Raw genomic sequence first — 23,380 nt, forward strand, 5'->3', positions numbered from 1 at the left:
TACCGATGTGCCTTGCGTCTTACAGCATCTTCGATAGTAAATTATTTAATTTAGACATATTTGCTATAACGCACCTCGTATTTCCTTTATGGAGTTACACGGTACTGCAGGGTAAGACAGGCTGGCTCTGGTCCACCGGGGTATTCCGGGACACCAGCGGTGCCTGGGGCCGCCTATGGGCTGCCGTACCGAGACGGCCGATGTAAAACTGTCGACTATAGCCACGACTACCCGTCCGTCGGGCGTTCTAGGGGTAGCGCCACGAGTCTGGTTGTAATGCTGACCACGGGAACCTTCACACTCTGTCTGGGTTCTGACCCCGGCCGTAGTTCGGACTTCAGGTGAGAGACTGCAAGGAAAGTCGTTTGATGGGTAGAGTCCTACAAATATTCTTGGGGCTGCGGGGCTTGGGAGCAGATCTCCCAACATCTGCAGACAGCCAAATCCGATATATCCCGCGCACCCCCTAGACGTGGTTACATTGTATGAGTTTGGAATCCTGCCCGAAAAAAAACTTAAAAATCTAACGGTTTTTTCAGATCTTCTGGACCCATGAACCTCTGAATCCTTCTAATCTAAATTTAGTATTTATGTAGTAGATTGAATCACTGAACAGCTAAATAGGTATATAAAAAAATCGGATTGAAAACTTCATTCATAAATCAAAAAAATCATTCATAAAACCATTAAAGAATCTTAACCAAGTCCACCAAGATGGGTACTGGGTAGTTGCGGCCACGTTGTAATTTCTATGGGTTCTGATAATTAACTTAACAATATACAGGTCGTGTGCTTATTTGCAAAATTAGTGTAATTAATAGGACACTGTTATAAAAATACAAATTAATCCATGGAAATAAACGAGAATCAGCGCGTGGTTTTAAAATCGATGGAATCGATTTGAACGTTTAGGATTCCATTGCTAGTTACCACGTGATAAAAGACATTTGACAGATATGACGTAAAGCCGCAAGTTGTATTATGACTCAATAGAAGGTTTGAAATTTTCGATAAACCTCTCGCAAGATCCTTAAATTAGATACATTTATATTTAGACCGATATTTTATTTACATCGCAACATGGATAATCAAAGTAAACAATTAGCTGAAGACTTTTTCTTAAGAGAGCCTGTAGACGCCCGCATCAGGTAACTTTGGTTGGTGACATTTTATACCATTTAGCAACATGTTTTTAAAAATTAAATTACGTTTCTCCATAGAAAAGTCAAAGATGAGCCCAAAGAAGAATCACACCCGACTCTCAAAGTTGAAATGCAAACAATTCGTTTGAATCCGGACTCACAGAAGATAATATTAGATACATTGAGGTATATCCATGGTTCTGAATTCAAATTGGGCAGTGCTAGTCTTTACAAGGTATGAGAGAATGGGTATTTCATAAAGCACTTCACACGAAATATTTAAGTAAACTGATTGTTTAGTATTTGAGTGTATTTGTAGATGTTTATTTTCATGAATGCTCTTAAAAGGTTTGTTTAAAATCTCATATTGTTCCCTGCATTGTGTGCAAGTTGTAACTTACATATTTTTTGAAAATTTTCATTATGGCCATTATTATACATGCATAATGTAAAAAATATATTTTCAGGATAAAGGTTCAAATCTGGGAAACAGGTATTGGATGGAAAGAGGCAATTTAGTTGTCCAAGGAGGATGTGACTATTCTCTTAACATGAAACCTGATATACAGAGCTCAGAAGCTAGACTTAGATCTTTTGCTTTATCAAAATTAGAAAAGTAAGTAATTGAATGTAATTATTGCTATCCATAAAATCTATTTGATGATGGTGGTAGCTGTTAATCATAGACATTAGCAATACTGGTTCACTGTCAAGCCTCTGTCTATATAATTGGTAATCGGCACCAATAGTGAAGATGATAAGACATACGGTTCTATATTAGGCTCTGCTATAAATAGTTAATTTTAAGCAATTGAAATTTCACACTCCAGATACCACTTCCATAAAGCACATTGTGCAGAAGCCTTAGAGATAGCAGCAGAAAGTGTAGAAAAGTCCTTAGAGATTTTATTTTATAAATATTTTAAGATAGACCCAGAGGATAAACCGGAAAATGCCCTCTCAAATTCAGAGTTAGAAGAGATGAGAATGGATGAAAAAGCAGTATTAGAATCAATATATGATACCAGTTTCAAAACGAAAGATGCAGATGTATGGGTTGTCAAATTAGATCTAGACTACTTAACAAAGCTATACGCAAATAAAGTTGATGCACCGAAAAAGAAAACAAACATAAATTACAATAATAAAGGGAAACCAAAAGAGATGTGTAAACTTATTTTAAAGGGACACTGTAGATTTGGTGATAAATGTAAGTTTTCGCATGAAATTAATACAGAGAAAACTCAGCCCGATACAGAAAACACTGGAACTCAGAAAATTACGTATGAATTAGAAGTAAGGTTTCCGAAAGACACACTGTATCCTTATCAACCCCCATTATTGTTTTTCAAAACGGAAAACCGTACTGATACCATACCTGATTTAACTTGTTTGAAAATAACATGTAGACTTGTAGACGAGGCGAAAATTCTTGCACAAGATGGAGTACCAAGTATATATTCCATTGTGGAATTGCTACAAAATGAAGAAGATATCATAAATTTTATAAAATTTGATACAAGATCATTTTTAGAACCTTCAGAAGCTCTATTTCCACAATTAATAGAGGACGAAGGTAAACATGAGGTTAAACCAAGTCATTACAAAAAAGGTGTTATCAAAGACATAAGGAATAACATAAATTTTGAAGAAGTTTTGAGAGAAAATAAAGAAATAGCTAAGAGATGGTTAGAAAAGAGGGAAAATAATAGGTACAACAAAATGATGTCAGATAGAAGAAAATTGCCTGCTTGGCAGAAGAAGAATGATATATTGAATGCTTTGAAAAAATCACAGGTTAGTATTCAACATCTTTAAGAAAACTTCAATTATCTTGTTATACAATGGAAGACAGTGATATATTATTATTATTAAAAAAAAGCTATAATTTATATTATTTTGTCAAAATATGTATTTAAATGGAAAAAAAATTGAAGAAAAATTTGAAAAAAAAAATTTCTAAAAAAAGTGTCAGTGATACTATGCAATTCATTCAACTACAATCTTTCGCACACAAATAATTGATATGCATTTGACAGTAGTGCTTAGAAATCAAATTGAATATTAAAACTTACATTTCATACTTGTTGCCACTGTGGGTACATCATTATTTAACAAAAATTTTTATGGACAAGTAAATACGTAATGTTGATACTGAAAAACAAGCTGTCACAGACCCAGTTTTTGTTACTCCTAGTTAAATAAATATGATAAGGCATACCTAAAATTATGAAATGTGAAATTAATATATAATTCATTTAATGCAGCTTTCCATCCTCAGATAGTAGTGATCAGCGGTGAGACCGGTTGTGGTAAAAGCACACAAGTACCTCAGTACATACTGGATGACTGGTTGAATAATTTCTCCAAAGATGGTCCTGAACATGTCGAGATAATCTGTACTCAACCGAGAAGAATATCTGCTATTGGCGTGGCAGACAGGGTTGCTGATGAACGCGTGGAGAAAACTGGCCAAGTTGTTGGATATCAGGTACGAAAATATAAAAAAAAAACATTTTAAATGAAATCTTAGGCCGCCCAGTATTGTTATACTGGGTCAAAGATTTGAACTGTAAATAAATCTAGGGAATTTTTCATTGGGCTGGTGACTTTCCACTTATCGGTAGCATCAGTTTATCTGTTGATAGCTGATGATTTGATTTGATATGGATAATAAATAAAAAACTATGCAATGTACAATAATTGGTAATAAGCTGCCCTGCATTATCGTGTCTTCTGCCTGAAATGAAAACGAAGAGCTTCATATTACCCACAATATAGGCAGACGAGCATATAGCCCACCTGATGGTGAGTGGTTACTGTCGCTAATGGACGTCAGCAATGCCAGGGGGAGAGCCAAGCCGCTGCCTACCGACCTAACTAGTCACGTCTCAAATTTATTAACGCCTAATGCTCATCCATCTTTTAACAGCTTTAAGAATATTAGAATGTAGCTCATTATTGTTTAAGTTACGTCGTCACTACCCTAATATGTTGGTGTACAAACAATCCAACGAGATGTTTCTAAGCTCCCCTTTTAAATCCCAAATACTATGTGCAATATACTACTAACGAATATGATATCTCACACAAATGTTTCTTTAAAATAGTATATTTGTGGTAGCATAGAAAAACTTATAATAGACAACGTCTTATAATTAGATGGAGTCGGCCGCACGCACGAAAAAACAAGACTCATGCGGCGTTACCTCGCTCTGACGCGTATTTTCTTATGAAGTTGTCACGTTCAACTATCGTCAGTAAACCGACTACACAGACAACCGATTTTTTTTCATAATTTGTTTTAATGTAATACATACATTTCAGATTCGACTGGAGAGCAAAATTTCTTCAAAAACTCGCCTAACATTCTGTACGACTGGGATCCTGCTCCGTAGGTTAGAATACGATCCTCAGTTGAAGTCGGTAACACATATCTTAGTCGATGAAGTGCACGAGAGATCCGAAGAGAGTGACTTTCTTTTGTTAATATTAAGAGATCTGGTCAAAGTCCGGAAGGACCTGAATGTAATATTGATGAGTGCAACACTGAATGCTGATCTGTTCTCGGATTACTTTGGAAATGTTCCAGTATTAGAGATCCCAGGTGAGACCTAATTAATTAGATAGATAGATGGGCAGGCCCGTAATATTATAATCTGTGGTTTAGGATTGGATTGTTTTAGTCAAAACGTTGGGGGAATAAGGCTGACAAAAAATACAAATGTTGATCTGTCGAGCTGAGCTATTTTACTGATTTACAGTAAACTTTAACAAGAGTGCATACAAAATTAACCATAAAAAAGCTTTTCAAATGTTAGATCCAGTGCAATATAAAATACATGTGCCAGGAAGTTTTTTACTTTTTAACACCCTATCACCTTTTTACCGCCTTGAATGTGTGCATTTAGCGGTGGTGTATTCGAGATATTATTGTTGCTATCAGACATATATTATTGCTTCGTCCAGGACTGAAATGAACACCCATCCACTTTATTTGCCTGAGTGCTATCACGACGTCCAACGAGCATTGGAAACGTTATCGGGAAAAGATTGGCCACGTCCCTGATATTATCTATGTCTACAGGCCACCGTAATCACGACCAACTTGTGAGTTCAGGTTTAATACTAAAAAAGTTACTTACCACATTTTTTTTAGGTAGGACATTCCCTGTTGAACAATTCTTCTTAGAAGAAATTATGGATATGACGAATTATGTGTTAGAGGAGAATGGACAGTATTCTCGTAAAGTTAAAAAGGGTAAGTACGAAAAAACATAACTTAATTAATCATTTGGAAAATAGTCTAACTCCTTTGAACATTCTCTTTAAGAATTTACTAATATAAAAAAAAGGAATAACATGTTAATCAAGAATTTAAGTGTATTAATCATATTAATGACATCATCTTCAATGTTTAATGAATAAATGTAATTTCATTTAGGTATTACTCGTAATATAATTAAACGATCCACGTACAAAAACATACTATGTTCTCCGTTGAATACATTATCATTTCATATTTAGAAGTGGTACTTAATGATTGGTTATTTTAAATTGACAATATGAACTTGAAGGTGATAAAGAGAGGCGAATAGATCTGGAAACTGAATTGGAAACTTGCGACGTAAGAGCCGATTCGACCGAAGCCCCTAAACTATCGATACGAGATGAAAATCTGACTATAGGACAGATGATAGCAAGATATCCGAAATGCTCCAAAATAACGTGCAAGAATATGTACCTCATGGACACTGAAAAGGTAGGCTTCGAGTGAAAATTGTGAAAATGCGAATACATTGACTGTTCGATTTACTTCATGTTTGAGGTTCAGCTACAGGGTGTTCTATTATCCGATCTATTTCAGATCCTCATAAATTATTTGCCCGTTTTTATGACTAAACAAGGCTCGGCGCTTGTTAAGTTTTCACTAGAGCCCTTAGACATCACTATATGAATGCCTCCATTCAACTTGATACTTGATATAAAAGTCCGAATTATATCGCATTCTTTAATACAGAAATAAATAGAATGGTGGACAATTAATTTTAACTGTATTGTACAATATTATTATAAAAGTAATTATAGTCTGTTATTCATGTTGCAGATAAATTCAGAATTAGTCGAGCATGTACTTAATTACATAGTAAATGGTGACCATAAATGGCCAAGAGAGGGCGCTATACTAATATTTCTACCTGGGATTCAAGAGATTATGTCTCTATACGATCAGCTCGTTGATAGCCACACATTCAGTCCGAAGTAAGTACTTGATAATTAAAGTTTACACAACTAGAAAGTAGCATAATTAGCACAAGCACTATCTACATGTGCTTGAGATATTTTAAATATGGTACAGGATCTATTATGTAGCGCTGACTGAATGGTAGAAAGTAATAGAAAAATAATAAATGTTCAGACATGATATTGATGGAGATTCCACTCTCCAAATTGGATCTTATGAGTTTCTAACTCCTAGACATACTATTTCCTCTATCACCACTGTTTCCTTCAGTCATTCCTTCATTACTAAGAAGGCCTATACTGTACTGGCCTGATGCAGAGCTTTGCTTGGGACCTTGTCATCTTGGTCAGTTGTCCTAAAGTTTTTCAGTCGCAATGAGACGCTCAAAATTATCGGACTTTCTACGTACGTTTTAGTTTAAACGTGGTACAGTAGAACTTAGTGTATACTGGGTGTTGGGAGACCGCTCCCGAAAAAGCAAATTTTGTACCTACAAAGTTGTAAATTTCGGGGAGCGCGGTATGAGCGCCGCGCACCCTGCGCTGCGGCGCCGGTGTGCGTGTAAGAGAAACGACGCGTCCGGGCGTTTGTTGATCTGAGCATTAGTTGTTTTTGATTTCGTGTTACCTTGCTGATTTTTTTAGTAAAGTAATATATTTTTAATGAAACTACCGTTTCATTTAGCTGTACTATCATGATAAAGCGTAAATAATGCTAATAAAACGTTTTAAAAATATTAATTTTTTTAATCAGGATCGATTTTTTTCCGTCCCGTCATCAAAGGTGTGATTAGTCCTTTCGCCTGTCTTCGTTTTCGGAAGTGGTCTCCTAACACCCAGTATATCGTACCCTTCTTCAGGAATTTTTGTTTTTTCGTAAACGCCAAAAACGTAATTGAATAAGTTTAAAAAAATATTTTTATAAATTGATAGAATAAATAAATGTTTATAAGTCGTTCAAAAAGTCTTTCAAACTCATTTTCTTAATTTTTTTTTAATTAAGCCACTTCAATTCTAAAGTTGCGATACCTATAACATCTCAGAGAACATTATGTAATTCATAAATCATCAAAATATTTTTCTAAATAAAGTATTTGTTTTCAGAACAGGTAAATACATGTTAGTTCCGCTACATTCGACTTTGTCAAGCGAGGAACAAGCTCAAGTGTTCAAGAAGCCGCGGGAGGGCGTCAGGAAAATTGTACTGTCCACGAACATCGCTGAGACGTCGGTGACCATCGACGATTGCGTGTTCGTCGTGGACTGCGGACGGATGAAGGAAAAGAGGTAACTTTAAACAACAAATTACATTTTCACCTCAGCAGCTCAAACATGCCGCTTTGGCTGCGAGAAAACAGTGAGCAAAACGCGATTTTGATTCGGGCGTGGGTCAAAGTAGCTTTTTAATTTTTCAATCTTCAGTGCCACGAATTGACATTGTTCAGCCATAAATTTGAAACATTCGAATTTTACTGTCTCTGTCTCTTTCACATGCATATAAAAAAGGAAGTGAAAAAAAAAACCCTTCGAAATTCGATTTTGGAATTCTACCTCAAAGAAAGCACACATTTAAAGATATTTGTAATAAAGAAATTACGTTTTTTTTAAATAGTTTTTCAATGTATTCCTGTTCATTTCTATGTCTCCTAAGTAGTTTGTGTTCTCACTGCTGAGGATTTTAACTTTAGAATCCTTCACTTGCTCGGGACTCAAAATCAACACTCGAACAAAAAACAACTTTGCTCTCTCGTTGAAATCGGAGTATGAAGGTGGGAGCATTAGGAACAAATACATGTACCTTGGATTTTAGTGTAGTTTTTGTTGTTCTTGAAACATCGACGTATAGACTGTAATTACAAGATCATAATAATATATATAAGGAAATTTTAATTTTAAAATAGTTGCAATTTATTAATCTGGTAAATATATTTTATCCAATTGCAATTTGAAGAGCTCAAACATTGTTAATCGACCTTCACGTTCTATCTGTACAGTTTCGGTTAATGATGGTGTCCGAAAGTACTTATTAAAAAAAATTATTCATTGAAAAAATTGCTTTTTAAAAAATTGTTCAGTTTTGTTTACTCTCATTTCATGATCATCGTTTGCCAACATAGGTATTAACATATAATTTTTGCAGGTTCGATTCGAATCGCAACATGGAATCGTTAGACCTGGTGTGGGTGTCGAGAGCGAATGCGAAACAGCGGAAAGGTCGCGCCGGACGCGTCATGCCCGGAGTCTGCGTGCATCTGTACACGTCTCACAGATACCACCACCACCTGTTGGAGCAGCCCGTACCGGAGATACACAGGGTGCCGCTAGAGCAGCTGGTGTTGAAAATAAAGATACTGCCGCTGTTCAAAGACATGAGCACCCATGAAGTCTTAGGTTAGATTCAGTTTTATTTATTATAACGCCATCTAGTTTACCTTTTAAGTACTAAAAGTTTACATTTATTAAACTTTATTTAACTAAGTTGTTTTTTAAAACTAATTAAACTTTGCTGGTGGTAGGACCTCTTGTGAATCCGCACGGGTAGGTACCATCACCCCGCCTATTTCTGTCGTGAAGCAGTAATGGGTTTTGGTTTGAAGGGTGGGGCAGCCGTTGTAACTATATGGAGACCTTAGAATTTATATCTCAGGATGAGTGACGCATTTGCGTTGTAGATGTGGATGGGCTCCAGTAACCATTTTACATCAGGTGGGCTCTGAGCTTGTCCACACATATAAGCAATAAAAAAATATTATCAAGTTACATTTTGAGTAATAACCCTAAATGATATTTTTATGAAGAAGGCAGTTACCCTTTTTATTGTTTTACTTTAACGATGCTCTAAGTCGTGGAGATATGAGATAAAAGGACAGAAGATAAGTGTTTTAAACTCAATAGTTACAGTAAATACGTGCTTAAATACAATAGTTACAGTAAATATTTGCTTACACTGAAAATATCGTATCAACGTGGGCATTTCTGAACGCACTACGCTTATAACAATCTAATTATAAGACAGAAAACCTATTTGTTCAGACCACCCATTCATATGTTCCAGTTTTAGATCCTAATTTCAATTTATTTCTTTTTCAAAGGCAAAACTATAGAACCGCCCATGAAGCAGAATGTAGATGGCGCTCTCTGTCGCTTACAAGATGTCGGAGCTTTAGACAAAGCTTTCGTTCTGACCGCGCTCGGGAAACACTTGGCAGCCCTACCGGTGGATGTGCGGATCGGAAAGCTTATGTTGTTCGGTGCTATATTCTGTTGTGTCGACTCAGCGTTAACTATGGCTGCGTTTTTGAGCCATAAAAGTCCTTTCGTTGCGCCCTTTGGTAAGAAGGTTGGTGGATTTTTGTTTTTTTAATACTTTACATTTTGTACCTACATATTATATGACTAAGTAGGGTTGGCACAACCTTAGCCGATGTCGAATTAGTTCACTGGCTTACGGCTGGCGGTTTCGAATGAGGTAATCCGTAGAATGACTTTGGATAAATTAGATTTTAATTTATAGTCAGTACTCACTCGGTGTTAAACAGTTGTAATGAGGTGGAAATTTTAGTTGTGTTTTATAATAACAATTTTATTATATTTTCTATAAATCGGAACGCATAACAGTGTCGAGGCAGAACGACAGTGCCTAGTTGTAAATGCACTCAATTTCGATCCTAATATATAGTTATTACCGATAAGTGTACATTAGAGGGTTTAGTTCAAAATAAGATGATACTTATTACGTACTATATCATCTAATCTATATTCAGGCAGTATGTGGGTAGGATGATTTTTTCTTGAAATATGTAGTATAACAAATAACGCAAATGTCGAATGGTTAAAATTAATTAACAAATTTACAAGGTACGATGTATTTACGAGTTTTTGTGCTTTCTTTCCCAGGGAGAAGCGGATGCTAAAAGGAGAGAATTCGCGTGCTCAAACAGCGATCAATTAACTACATTAAAAGCATACAGGGTGCGTTTTTTTGGACTAATGCAAAAAAAGAATAATAATGTCATAAAAAATAATAATAATGTCATCATAATTTCTAGATTATTTCTGGATATTGGAGGATAGTAATTGCACAATATGAACAGTTGGAAAACAATATGCATAAGTAGCTGATAAAGGAAATATAATAGGGGGGACAATACAATAATTTAAAATAATTTAAAATAGGGTAGTTCGAAGATTTTTTGAAACGTCGGTATCGCCAAACAAGATATAATGATTGTAAATAAAAAAATGCGTAGACTGCTTAATCTCACGGCCCGTCTGGTGTTAAGTGGTAACTGTGAGTTCATAGAAGTCACAATGTGGTGCTGTAATCCACCTTGTGTCGTGAGGTCGATTTGTCAATTGTGTTATAAAAAGAGCGTCCTATTTTTTAAATCGATACTTATTACTGCTTGGCGATAGCGATAGGTAATTAGGTATCACGGGAATCTTTCTTCGCGTCAAGCTGACCAACACTCATTACATATAGTGTTCACGCATCTGCCATGCTGAGGATATCGATCCTTGAAATTATTGTATCTCTAGAATATTGTTCCTGGCTGATCCTATAAAACTGTACGATTACTGATTCAGAATACACAAGCCAACTTGTTTTTCAAAAGTAAACATCTTTTTAATTTCACTGAAATCTCAAGTTCAGAAATATCAATAACTATTTCAAGTGCCGCATATTTATTACCGCTACATAATATGTTCTAATATATAAATCTACAGTGGTTTTTACGGATGTTCCGTTATAACTATTGAACCATGCATCCGATTGACTTCAAACTTGGTATCCATGTAGAAAATACACGTACTTGATGGATAGGCTATTATTTATATGAGTGTTGGACTCCCTAATAATAATGACAATAAATAAAAATGTTAGTTTTAAATGACCAGCGAAGCGGGCGAATACGGCTAGTATTCTATATTTAGCCACAACTAATAACTAAACTCGTAAAGTTTGCGTGTCGAATGTGCTGTTTAGTTCCTATAACAATAACATGCAGGTTAATTGAATTACAGTGAATTTTTATTAAATGAAGAATAATGTTGTTTTTTTTTTTTTAGAAATGGCAACAGGCCATGAAATCGAGTACCTACGCAGCCTTGGTGTTCGCAAACGAGAACTTCTTGTCGCACAAAACTCTTTTGATGTTGGCCGACATCAAACATCAACTTCTGGGCTTGTTGGCGTCTATAGGATTCGTGCCTGACATGCCTGCTCTCAGGAAGAAAATGCGAAAGGATTCCGTCGCCAGTTTGACCGGAGACGAAGTGAGTGCTGCCTATACTTCTCCTCCTCTTTGACGCTGAGGGTTGTGACCTCCTCTAATAACTTTCTCCTGGATTATCCTGCACGACTAGTGCCTATACAGAAAGCATAGAAAATACACTCCTCCTATAACGAGGACTACACGATGAAGAATTGTCAGAATTGTGCGTAAAACTTATATTGTCTTAGTTGTGGGCTTACAGTAGAGGGACCTATGTTTTCCTGTGGGTGCTATAAAAGACAATTAAGGTAGTCACTGGAGAATGGACACTAAGTACATTTTGATCGTATTTATTGGCAGTAGGATATGTTCAGAGCTCACACAGATGGACGTACTACTATCCGGTGTATTTCTACCTTGTAGTTGTCATGTTGGGTCATGGAATCTATTGACACCCCAACCTACTTACAGTAAAATAAAAGTGGTTATAAAATCATCAAACAGCACTCCAGATAGCGAGCCAGACATGTAACCTCACCCGGGGCAAAATAATTAACGATATAACTTTAAACTAACACTAACACAGCAATTAACCACATATGACGTCATCCATTGTGATTCATATCAATTGAAATAAGCTAAAAGCCGTTAGAATTATTAAGTGATATTTCGTTTTTTCAATTTTCTTATTGATGTCTGATTGCCTGATAGTAACAAAAATACGTATTGTTGTTTCAGCTCAATACAAACGGTAACAATGATAAGTTATTAGCGGCCATTTTGTGCGCAGCCTTGTATCCGAACGTGGTGAAAGTAAGTAGCTATAAAATATAAATATACTATAAACTTTGCGATAACTGCCATCAGAAATGGTAAGGGAGTGAGAGTAGATTTTTTAGGGGTATGACGAATATCTTGCTGCTTCATAGACGCACCCGTAGACGAACACGAACCAGAGGTCACCTCCACTACATGAAAGTCCATAGCTCACTCTCTAAGCGCCATGAAGTGCCGTAAGAAGCCATAAACATGTTTCAAAAGGATTACTCAGTTGGCTCTTGAAATTACAACTATGGAAATGACTATTGGTCAAAACTCCAAACAATCTCCACCAAAGAATCAGCCACGAATGGGAACATGTGAGTGTAAAAGTCTTATACAGCTTTCGTGTGTTAAAAATGTTCATAGTAAAAGAAATTACTTGCGAATCCTCTTACCTCTCTTTCGAACGCTTGGCGACAAGCGCTAGAGTGAAGGTGAGATCGTAATGACGACCCGGAAGAAAGACATGAGTGACATGAGAAAACGGACTACAAACTATTGTTACTTGTACTTTTTTCTTCGGACATAACTCCTTCATCACATGCGATTTCAAAAAAAAAAGCCTTTAAACCAGTAATTTTAAGGTCTAATATGGTTTGTAGGCACATAACACCTTTACTCAATGTAAAAACTGAAAAATCTTAAAAATGCTATTTAACTCCTTCATCCACTCGTGTCCTCAGTTGTTTAAAGGCTGTAAAATCATTTACATAGAGATAATCATATCTTTACAGGTCCTGACGCCGGAGAAGTCCTTCCACATGCAAGCCGGCGGCGCCATACCTCGCCAGCCGAACCCTGAGGAGTTGAAGTTCAAAACGAAATCCGACGGTTTCGTGGCCCTACACCCTTCGTCGGTCAATTCTACAGTGGGATACTTCGCGAGCCCTTACTTAGTCTACCAGGAGAAGGTGAAGACATCGAGGGTCTTCATACGGGAGTGCTCTATGGTGCCTCTACTACCGTTGGTGCTGTTTTCTGGTGAGTCCGTTATTGATTCAGATGGGCAGACGAGTTCGAGGTTCTCTTCGTGATAAGCTTTCCACCAGCGAAGTAGAGATTGAAGTCTCATTGTAATAGGTATTGCGGTAGTAATAGTCCGGCTTCAGTTTTCTTGTTTGTTATGCTACTGTTACTTCTTCATATATAAGTTACTCGTGAACATTTTTTTTATTGCCCTTGTAGGCAGACGAGCATACGGCCCACCTGATGGTGAGTGGTTACCGTCGCCCATAGACTTCAGCAATGCCAGGGGCAGAGCCAAGCCGCTGCCTACCGCTTAATACTCTCCACAAGCCTCTTTTAAAGTGTACATAACATATTATGTAATATAAAAAATCTAAAGAGTGGGTCATGCGTTATACAATTGAGACTTCAACCTAAAGACTCAAGGTGGGTGGGGGCATTCATGTCATGATGTCTATGGGTTCTGCAAACTATGCGCCACATTGTCATGGAATGCCCACTAACGAAATTCGCAGGCCAAGTGGAAGATCTCAAAAATGTAACAGAAGAAGCTATCGATTATTTCACAAACTGTAAATTTAAATTATAACCACGCAGTGTAAACGAATGCCATACGATAAATAAATAAATATGGGTTCCGATGATCACTTAAAGCGGTAAACCTAATACTTGCACAAAATAATAAAAAAAGCTTATAGCCAATGTTTTGTTTCCAGGATGTAGTCTTGGGATCGAACTTCACAACGGTACTTTTATAGTGTCCCTCGAAGACGGCTGGATCATGTTTCAAGTTGAAAAACACGAGGTTTGTATAACGTTTCTTTCGATATCCTTCCACGCCCACTGTGTTGACTAATCTCACTTCAGTTAGTAACATCTCATTACATTCCAAAATCAATTATAGTTTTTATTGGTTACTAAAATCTACTGCATTGATTTACAATATCACTAATAATTAATGAGTAACCGTATCAGGATTATCGTAACTCAAATCCAACAACTATTTCCAAGTGTACACACTTATTACTTAGTCCATATCTATATATTAATACGTGAAGCAAAAACTTTGTACCCCTTTTTACGCAAATTGCGCGGACGGAGGAGTATGAAATTTCCTACACTTATAGAGGAGAGTATAGACTATAGAGCAGGAGTGCAGATTTTATAAAAAAATTATGCATTAAGAATACATAAATTCAATAAAAAAAACATTACACACCTATCATCTATTTGACACACACACATATATATATATATACCCTTTATTTACTGTCAAACTTTTGTCATTGCATTAAAGTCTGTGGTCAAATTGAAAATAGATTAATATTGCTTATCTTTATTAATATTTGTCTATAGTGTAGGCTTGGCGAAATCTGTGATTGTATAAGTATGATAGATAGTCTTTGACAATAGAACCTTTATAATGTTCAAAGTTATGTATAATTTCAATTAATTATAGTCGAATTTCGACTACAGAGGGACCACTAGTCTTTTTAAATTTGTCGCATCTGAGCAGAGGTTCGTGGGTTCGATTCTTACCTTGGGCAAACATTTTTTACGAACAGATTTATTGTTTACGCAGTACAAGGAGTCTTTGATTTATCTTCGATGATTTATTTATTTTCAGGTCGCGGAAATGCTGAAAACGATTCGAGTCGAACTAATAAATCTTCTAGAAGAGAAAATAAACGATCCCTCATTGAATTTGTTGCACTACGAAAAGGGGAATCGTATAATAAAGACTATAGTTCAAGTCGTTACCAAAGACTAGACTCGGGTACGTTTTGTTTTAGTTACAACACTAGCGAGATCATAACGTTGTTTTAAATTAAAGGAAAATCGACTTTAAGTACAGGAGAATAAACTTAAATTGTATCAATAGCTGAAGATGGGTATTATATAGTACATGTTTTTAAATAGTACGAATTTAGAAATTTAAATATAAATACATTGTATGACGACACATTTGTTGAGACTCCTAATGGCACATCTGGGACAACGGCGAGTGTACGAAATTTGAACTCAATCGTATGTTCGAATAAAGTCTTAAATTGATTATCAACTCGAATTGACAACGAATTAGTTTTAAAGTGCTCGAGGTTTAGCGATTGAATTGAATCAATCCAATTCTTTTTCACGAGTTGCACCAACTGATTTATTGTACGGTCTGGAAAAAGATGCCTATTTATTATGTCCTTACCATGGAGGGTAAAGGTAGTAGAGGGTAGAGAGTGAGGAGTAGTATCTCAGTGTATTAAAAGGTGTCTGTTGAAAGGGAGCCAATTAAAATGGCGCCATCGTATCGAGTGAAAGATAAAAAAACACAGTGCCATCAACTATCACACTTCACTATGTGTCTCCGACATGCATATATAGATAATAAACACCCAGACAAAGAGCAAACAAAATTGTTCATCACACGAATGTTTGTCCGATGTGGGAATCGAACCCAGGACCCTCGGCGCAAGTCAGGAGCGTTACTACTGCACCGCCGAGTCAGTTGTACCAGTATTGGTTTTGGCTTCTCTTTGAATGGTTCGAGTGACGACAGTATTAACGATTTCGGAGTGTTTTAACTAAAACAATTTGCGGATATCGGCTTAGTCAATTTTTAGGCGAATTTATAAAAGTTACCTTACTAAACTGTATACTGACAATAATGTAATTATTTCAACGCAGTGATAAAACTAATGTAAATACAACGATTTATAAATTATTAATAAATTTCTATTATTTTTTTGTTAAAATTTGTTATTATTTCAACCTTAATGAGCTAATGGGCAGCTTTCTGAGACAGAAGAAAACAGACCAAGTCTAAATCGCGCTGACGATGTTTTCATATAGGTATATAATATTGAATCTGGAAGCAATTGCACACGTCATTTCGGATCTTCCCGATCCACTAACGGTGCTTTTAGGTACCCCAAGCACCGGTCCATCGTTCTCGTCGAACCCGTCCCTTGCGATGAAGAACTCGGCGAGTAAATTAACTCACAGACACAGTCCACTGAGTTTCTCGCCGGATCTTCTCAGTGGGTCGCGTTTCCGATCCGGTGGTAGATTTTGCGAAGCACTGCTCTTGCCAGGGTTCGTGTTAGCAACATTGTCAGGTTTGAGCCCCGTGAGCTCACCTACTAGTTAAGGTTACGCTGAAATAGCCTATCAAGGCTATCAGCTTAGGTAGGGGAAAAAAATTTGCAAAATTTCTGCTGTTATCACAGTTCCCTAATAATCTGTTAATGAGTGGCTGTAAACACATTTCAAGTGACTGAAATGTCCAGCTTTGTGCGACTCGATGAAAGAACCACTCTTTTATTTCCGATGAAGGCAAATAAAGCTAAGACCAATATTTTTGTTTATCGGCTTTGCAGGCAGACAGCCCACCTGATGGTGAGTGGTTACCGTCACTCATAGACGTCAGCAATGGCAGGGGCAGAACCAAGCCACTACCTACCTATTTGTTTGGTAAACCTTATAACGCGCTAGTTCACACTTTAAGGGTTATTCTAGGCGCGTACGGCTGTGTCCCACTGTCTTGTTCGGTTTTTTGAGCATGGAAGACTGCGATTTGCAAATGGAAATTTCAATCTTAAGATTAAAGGTAAGTAAGCCCATATTGTGTTACCTCAAATTGTCATTAAATACGCAAAATAAGTTTTGCAATTTGGATTTTTATGACACGTATGCTATTCGTTTATGGTTGAAGTTGTTCTCGTTTACGTAAGCTTTTACGTTCGATGCATTTATTAGGTCTGCGTGCTTAGTGCGAGCTTTTTAACGTTCTCGATAGCGTTAAAGTTAGTTCATAATTGTATGGCATGGGATTGTTTGCGTACGTTTGCCGCTAGGGGCGCTGTTCCAACTGCATACAAAATTGGATTAATTTTTACACTATCGAGTACGTTAAAAAACTCGCACTAAGCACACTGCTTCTGATATCCGGCTCGTCGGTGTCCCTTGGAGGTAAGGTAAATCGAGAGATGGGCTACACGTCAAAGGTATCACCTTGCTTCTATCTGTTTCGCCTCAGCTGATGGCGACGCGCCTTTTTCAGCGAAAGCCGATTTTAAAACACTCCTCAACGTGTTGGCTGTGGTCCGGCGATTTTTATCCGACAAAAAAAAAAAGAGGTAAGTTTGTTTACCCATCTTGGCTGGGAAAAGTTGTTATCCTCGTCCCTAATTAGTAATGCCAGGGAAACTTCGTCGACTGATTTGGCTTTATTGCCTAAAAATGCTGCACTGAAAATAGAACAGTAGGTACATAATATATTATCATTAATAATTAAAAAGGGCATCAACGAAAAAAAAATTCTAGTTCGTTTAGTAATAAAGAAGCTATGATGTTTTTCTTTTTTACTGGTGGTAGGACCTCTTGTGAGTCCGCGCGGGTAAGCACCACCACCCTGCCGATTTCTGCCGTGAAGCAGTAATGCGTTTCGCTTTGAAGAGTGGGGCAGCAGTTGTTACTACATGTCTGAGACCTTAGAACTTATAACTCAAGATGGGTGGCGCATTTACGTTGTATATGTTTATGGGCTCCAGTAACCACTTAACCAGGTGGGCTGTGAGCTCGTCCACCCATATAAGCAATAAAAAAAAAATCCAAAATCTAAAAGCTCTACAGATTTGCTAACGTACCATATGGCACAAAACGAATTCAATTACATGAAATAATTCATCAAGAATATCCAAAATAAATCGTTGCTCATGACAAAATAGAACCGAAAGTGTTTCCGATCTAAGTTTCTCGATTAATAATATCAGAGCTAACTTTACACATCACGGAACACAAAAGGTTACACGCCTCTAACAGAACCCGCCAAAATAAATAACCGAAATACTGAAATATTGTTTGCATCAATCACTGTTTGGACAAAACGCCCTAACGACCGACGGCCGGGGGATCGCAGGCTATATATTGTGTGGGATGAACATAAGAGAGTCAGACAACGTTAGGAACAAAAGTCTATCGAAGTTTTTTTATTTTATTGTCCCTGTAAGCAGGCGACCATACGGCCTACCTGATGGTGAGTGGCTGAGCCAAGCCGCTGCCTACTGTTTAAATTTAGCATTTTGTGTGTTTGGTTTTGAGTCCGCACGGTAGGTACCACCACCCTGCCTATTTCTGCCGTGAAGCAGTAATGCGTTTCGGACTGAAGGGTGGGGCAGCCGTTGTAACTATACTTGAGACCTTAGAACTTGTATCTCAAGGTGGGTGGCGCATTTACGTTGTAGATGTCTATGGGCTCCAGTAACCACTTAACACCAGGTGGGCTGTGACCTCGTCCTCCCATGTAAGCAATAGATCCAAGATCCAATATGTGTCTCAATATGGGCGAAGGTACGTTTTAATTTCCATCACGGCAGTCGCTTAATACTAAGTGGGCTGTGAGCTCGTTCAAGTAAAAATCTATCCACATATCGCATAAAAAAAAAAGGGAAACAAATAATTATCTTCGACTTTCACGAGTTGTAGACTACGCAACTAAAGCAGACAACACACTTTAACGGCTTAATCTGTCGATTATGATTTTAAATATTCGGTTTCCGTCTTTACAGTTTGCTATGTGCTTGTACTGTTTACATTTGCCGCTAGACTATTTCTTTAAGTAGGTATTTGTTAATACAACGTATTTCCTAACGGTAATACATATTGTGAGCCCTCGCTAGGTAGCCCTACCATGCTGCAAAGGAATTGTTTGCTTAAATATTATTTAAATTGAGACCTAAATTTCATATTTTGACTTTTGGTATTATTTCGCGACATGTATGCGCTTCGGTAACCAATGAAAATCAGGTGGTTTGTTAACCTATCTAGTGTAATGAAATATATTTTTTTAATAAAAAGTAGTTCATTTACTTACACACTAGAAGATCTTTCGAACTGTATGATATCTAATACTGCAGCCGTCCAAATATTCAAGTCTGGTTGAGGATAAAAAATTGAGAGCTCCATTCGCGGTCGATTCCAATAGTGCGGACCCTAGTCGTAAAACACACGTGTTTTGGCCGCTACATGTGTAGTTTAAAGGGCGAACTTTTGGGTTAGGACCGTCCGAATTGCGTACGTGTAGAATAACATAGATCGCCTTTGTTTAAATTATTTATATTTATAGACATAAAATAAATTTCAAGTCTGGTGAGTTTGTTCTCTGTCAAGTATTGTATCCGAAATAGAGCATGACCCTCTGACCTGGCCAGATAAAATAAAATGTCAACAATATGATAATATAGTTTGCTATCGATCCTTAAGTTCTTGTTCGATATAATTGCTTAATTAAAAGTTTTGAATTGTATTAATTTGGATGTTTTAATGCCATCTATTGACGATAAGTATATTTCATAACACAATCATACTAGCTTTACCCTTTGCGACTTTCGCCCAACAGGTGGCGTTATAAGATTCTAATTGGAATTTTTAAATAGCATGATGGTAAATGAGAATTTTAAGGCCAATGAGACATTAACATTTTCCATTTTAGTAAATTGATGTGATAAATTAATAAATATATTGAACCATATATCTTAATATAAATTTCATTTGAATATTAAAATCGTAGAATGGCGAGAAATAATTTTATTTCAAACATTCGTTTGAGATTCGTAGAGTGAAAGTTTTGTTCTTTAAGTAATCTAATTTTATCGCAAACTAAAATGCTTTATATTATCTATATATATAAAAATGAATTGCTGTTCGTTAGTCTCGCTAAAACTCGAGAACTGCTGGACCGATTTGGCTAATTTTGGTCTTGAATTATTTGTAGAAGTCCAGAGAAGGTTTAAAAGGTAGATAAATATGAAAATGCTCGGAATTAAATAAAAATAACAATACTGTTTTTCCTTTAATATGTTCCTCGTCGGACGGATTCCTTTTGTTTGTTTTAAGTTTATTTTATACAAAAGTTTAGATCTTTTATTTCTCGACTGAGGCACTACGAAGTCTACCGGGTCAGCTAGTTTTAATATAAATATTTCTGTGAACATCCATATTATTCCAATGTTCTTCTGTCCTTCGCATTGGAAAGCATGGCACGTAGCGGCCGGCGCGTAATTGGCGCCATCTACAGTCCGCCTCACATGTACAAGGTACATTGCTACCCACTTTTATTTCGGATAGTTTTATATTAAGCTTTAAAAAAATCGGTCCGAAATTTTTTGGAACAATAGCCGATTAAATTCAGAACAATAATTATACGATTGGAAGAAATGTACCTAAAAAGAAATCACGCAAATATTAGACATAATTTAATTATAATATACTAGATTGTTGTTTAGGAACAACCACAACGGGAAGATCTTCTACCGAGCGGGTTCTAAATGCTCGGTAGTCCGAAGGTCCAAATATTGTTGTTCGGAACTCGCGTATATCTGAAAGCTTATCTTGAAAATGTCATTAGCGAGAGAGATTCAGCCATCTATTACATATGTTGTGTTTCAATACGGCTACATCCACATATTACATAACAACAAAAATCGTTTTAATTAATTACAGTCTTTATGAATACTAAACGGATTTTTTTATTTTTTTTTATTGCTTTGATGAGTGATCAAACTCACAGCCCACCTGGTGTTAAGTGGTTACTGGAGCCCATAGACATCTACAACGTAAATGCGCCATCCACCTTGAGATATAAGTTCTAAGGTCTCAAGTATAGTTACAACGGCTGCCCCACCCCTCAAACCGAAACGCATTACTGCTTCACGGCAGTAATAGGCAGGGTTGTGGTACCTACCCGTGTGGACTCACAAGAGGTCTTACCAACAACAAAAATTGTAAAATTGTATTATTGATATCTTATGTTTGTATATGTAATATAATTTGATGTATATTATGTAATATGAGCTCAGTGACCATGGAAATCACGATACAAATGGGTGGTATGAATGTGCCAGCAATAAGCTGGATGGTAATATCTAACCGCGAGGATACCGCACGACTCCTATGTGCTTAGTGCGAGTTTTTTAACGTTCTCGATAGCGTAAAAGTTAACTCAAATTTGTATGGAGTTGGAACGTTTGCCTACGTTGGTCGCTAGGGGCGCTGTTAAGCACACTCATATGTAATGCATTCCAAGAATACCGTCACGTCAAGAATAACCGTCACTAACATCGCCGGTTTCGAAAATGTATGTTTTTTTTGGATTCCACATGTTTACCATAGCTAAGAATAATTTTCGCATTCGGAATTTTTACTAAAAAAAGGTTCGATAAGATAAAGTCCAGAACTGCGAAAGATTTAAAAACAACGTGATATAAATAGTATCCAATTCTTTTATTCGGTGCGAAACAGTTCAGTGCATGCCTAAAAGCACGTCCTTACGGATCCATCAGATCCAATAACCTTTGCATTAGACGCCTTCAGCTCTAATACTAGAAGCAGGCTTAGGGACCCCGGTAACCGTACTCGTCGAACTCGACAAAGAGGTCGACGTGCAACCTAACCCGTGCATTAGCCCGCTGAGTTTCTCGCCGTATCTTCTCAGCGGGTCGCGATTCCGATCCGGTAGTAGATTCATTCGCGAAGCAATTGCTCTTGAGTTGTTAGGTCTCCTTCGGAGGCGCTCGGGCAGTTGTTAGCAAATCCCACCCCTCCTGGCTGAGCCTTTGCTCGCCCACCTGTCCTGGTGAACCTGGAAAGGCCTTCGGGCCACATGTAAACTTTCAATCATAAAAAAAACGCCTAAAAGACGATAACGTATTTGCGATTATAATATACTTTTCTGTGAATATTTTATACTCACGAACGCTAAGAGTTTAATATGAAAATTTCCATAAAATCCATAACCGTTTTCTTACGATGTTTACCCCAACTGAATCTTTATCAATGTTTCCATTCAGCAAGCTCTAATAAATCAACGAAGTACCGAAAGTCGACAATAAATTTCGTCCCAATCCTGGTCATCGTCGACCCAAAGGCGTTTTAGCGTTAACCCTGGGACGGACCTTTCCGCTAAATAAATCCCTTATCTGCATACGGCAAACCTTTCTAGGGTCCAGCTTAATAAATTCAGGTTGGGCCTTGCGAAGTTTTGTTATGGAATCACATGGAGCTGATAATATAATGTGTGTTATTATTTCACTTTTAATTTGAACAGAATTAGTGTTCGAAATTCGACCATAACATTTATATTTATTTTGTGTTTTGGTTATTGACATTTTCAGACAAAAAAAAAGAAAAAAAAAATTTCTATTGGTAAATAAAGACACTAAAGATACTTTAATGATGGTAGGACCTCTTGTTAGTCTGCGCGGGTAGGACCACCGCCCCGCTTATTTCTGCCGTGAAGCAGTAATGTGTTTCGGCTTGAAGGGCGGGGCAGCCATTGTAACTATACCTTAGAACTCATATCTCAAGGTTGGTGGCTGCATTTACGTTGTAGATGTATATGGAATCCAATAACCACTTAACATCAGTTGGGCTGTGACCTTGTTCACCCATCTAAGCAATAAACAAATAAAAAAACACTGGAGCTACTAAACAAAAACAAGACTAGAAAATGTTACCGAATCGTTTTGTCCTTACCTACATGCCATACCTACATGCTTTACCAGCCAATAAAAATACCTAGATAAATGTTAACATAACTATCGTGAGCATCTAAATTAATGAACACACATATCAATTGATTGCACTTATACATTTCCATATTAATTTTAATTATGTAAAAAAAAAGTAATTTATATAAATCAAAATATTGTAATTATAATTTTCGTCAGCTCTATATAGTTCTGCAAGGGTCTGCTCCAATGAAAGGCGGCAGAGCGGGTCCGCTCTCGAATCAATAGTAATTCTGTGGGTAATCCCTTGGCCCACTGAAAAATACATGTTCTAACTCTGTTTACACTTTAGAATCGTCTTCATTAGAAGCGTTCATTTGATATTTGCACCGGCTTCATGTTTTTCCTCATACGAAATTACGCTGATGCCGTAACAATATCCAAATGATTTCTGTAGCATAGCAGTCTATTGTCATAAAGATTAACCTTT

General features: G+C 36.9%; 1 protein-coding gene across 2 annotated transcripts; it reads left to right on the top strand.

Annotated features, from left to right (window-relative positions):
* Positions 1 to 955: 955 nt before the first annotated feature.
* Positions 956 to 16,137, top strand: LOC101741965 (putative ATP-dependent RNA helicase DHX57). Of its 2 annotated transcripts, XM_062673610.1 has the most exons (18): positions 956 to 1,148; positions 1,221 to 1,377; positions 1,610 to 1,758; positions 1,973 to 2,939; positions 3,424 to 3,633; positions 4,470 to 4,749; positions 5,302 to 5,403; positions 5,720 to 5,904; positions 6,250 to 6,404; positions 7,491 to 7,673; positions 8,527 to 8,777; positions 9,479 to 9,726; positions 10,284 to 10,358; positions 11,457 to 11,663; positions 12,341 to 12,415; positions 13,159 to 13,405; positions 14,107 to 14,195; positions 15,018 to 16,137. In XM_062673610.1, the coding sequence occupies exons 1-18, from the start codon at positions 1,081 to 1,083 to the stop codon at positions 15,159 to 15,161; spliced, it is 3,792 nt and encodes a 1,263-aa protein (XP_062529594.1). In that variant the 5' UTR covers positions 956 to 1,080; the 3' UTR covers positions 15,162 to 16,137. The 2 variants fall into 2 exon arrangements, with proteins under 2 accessions (XP_062529594.1, XP_062529595.1); XM_062673611.1 differs by lacking the exons at positions 956 to 1,148; positions 1,221 to 1,377 and having other exon boundaries at positions 1,619 to 1,758; positions 2,070 to 2,939.
* The last annotated feature ends 7,243 nt before the right edge of the window (positions 16,138 to 23,380 follow it).

This window comes from Bombyx mori, chromosome 18 (assembly GCF_030269925.1).
Source record: "Bombyx mori chromosome 18, ASM3026992v2".
NCBI lineage: Eukaryota > Metazoa > Arthropoda > Insecta > Lepidoptera > Bombycidae > Bombyx > Bombyx mori.

What these genes read in the sequence shown, in the direction of transcription:
- LOC101741965 (XM_062673610.1), top strand. Translation starts at nt 1,081, where the DNA reads ATGGATAATCAAAGTAAACAATTAGCTGAAGACTTTTTCTTAAGAGAG. An exon ending in CCTGTAGACGCCCGCATCAG is followed by an intron (nt 1,149 to 1,220) that starts GTAACTTTGGTT and finishes GTTTCTCCATAG; the next exon opens with AAAAGTCAAAGATGAGCCCA. An exon ending in GGACGGATGAAGGAAAAGAG is followed by an intron (nt 7,674 to 8,526) that starts GTAACTTTAAAC and finishes TAATTTTTGCAG; the next exon opens with GTTCGATTCGAATCGCAACA.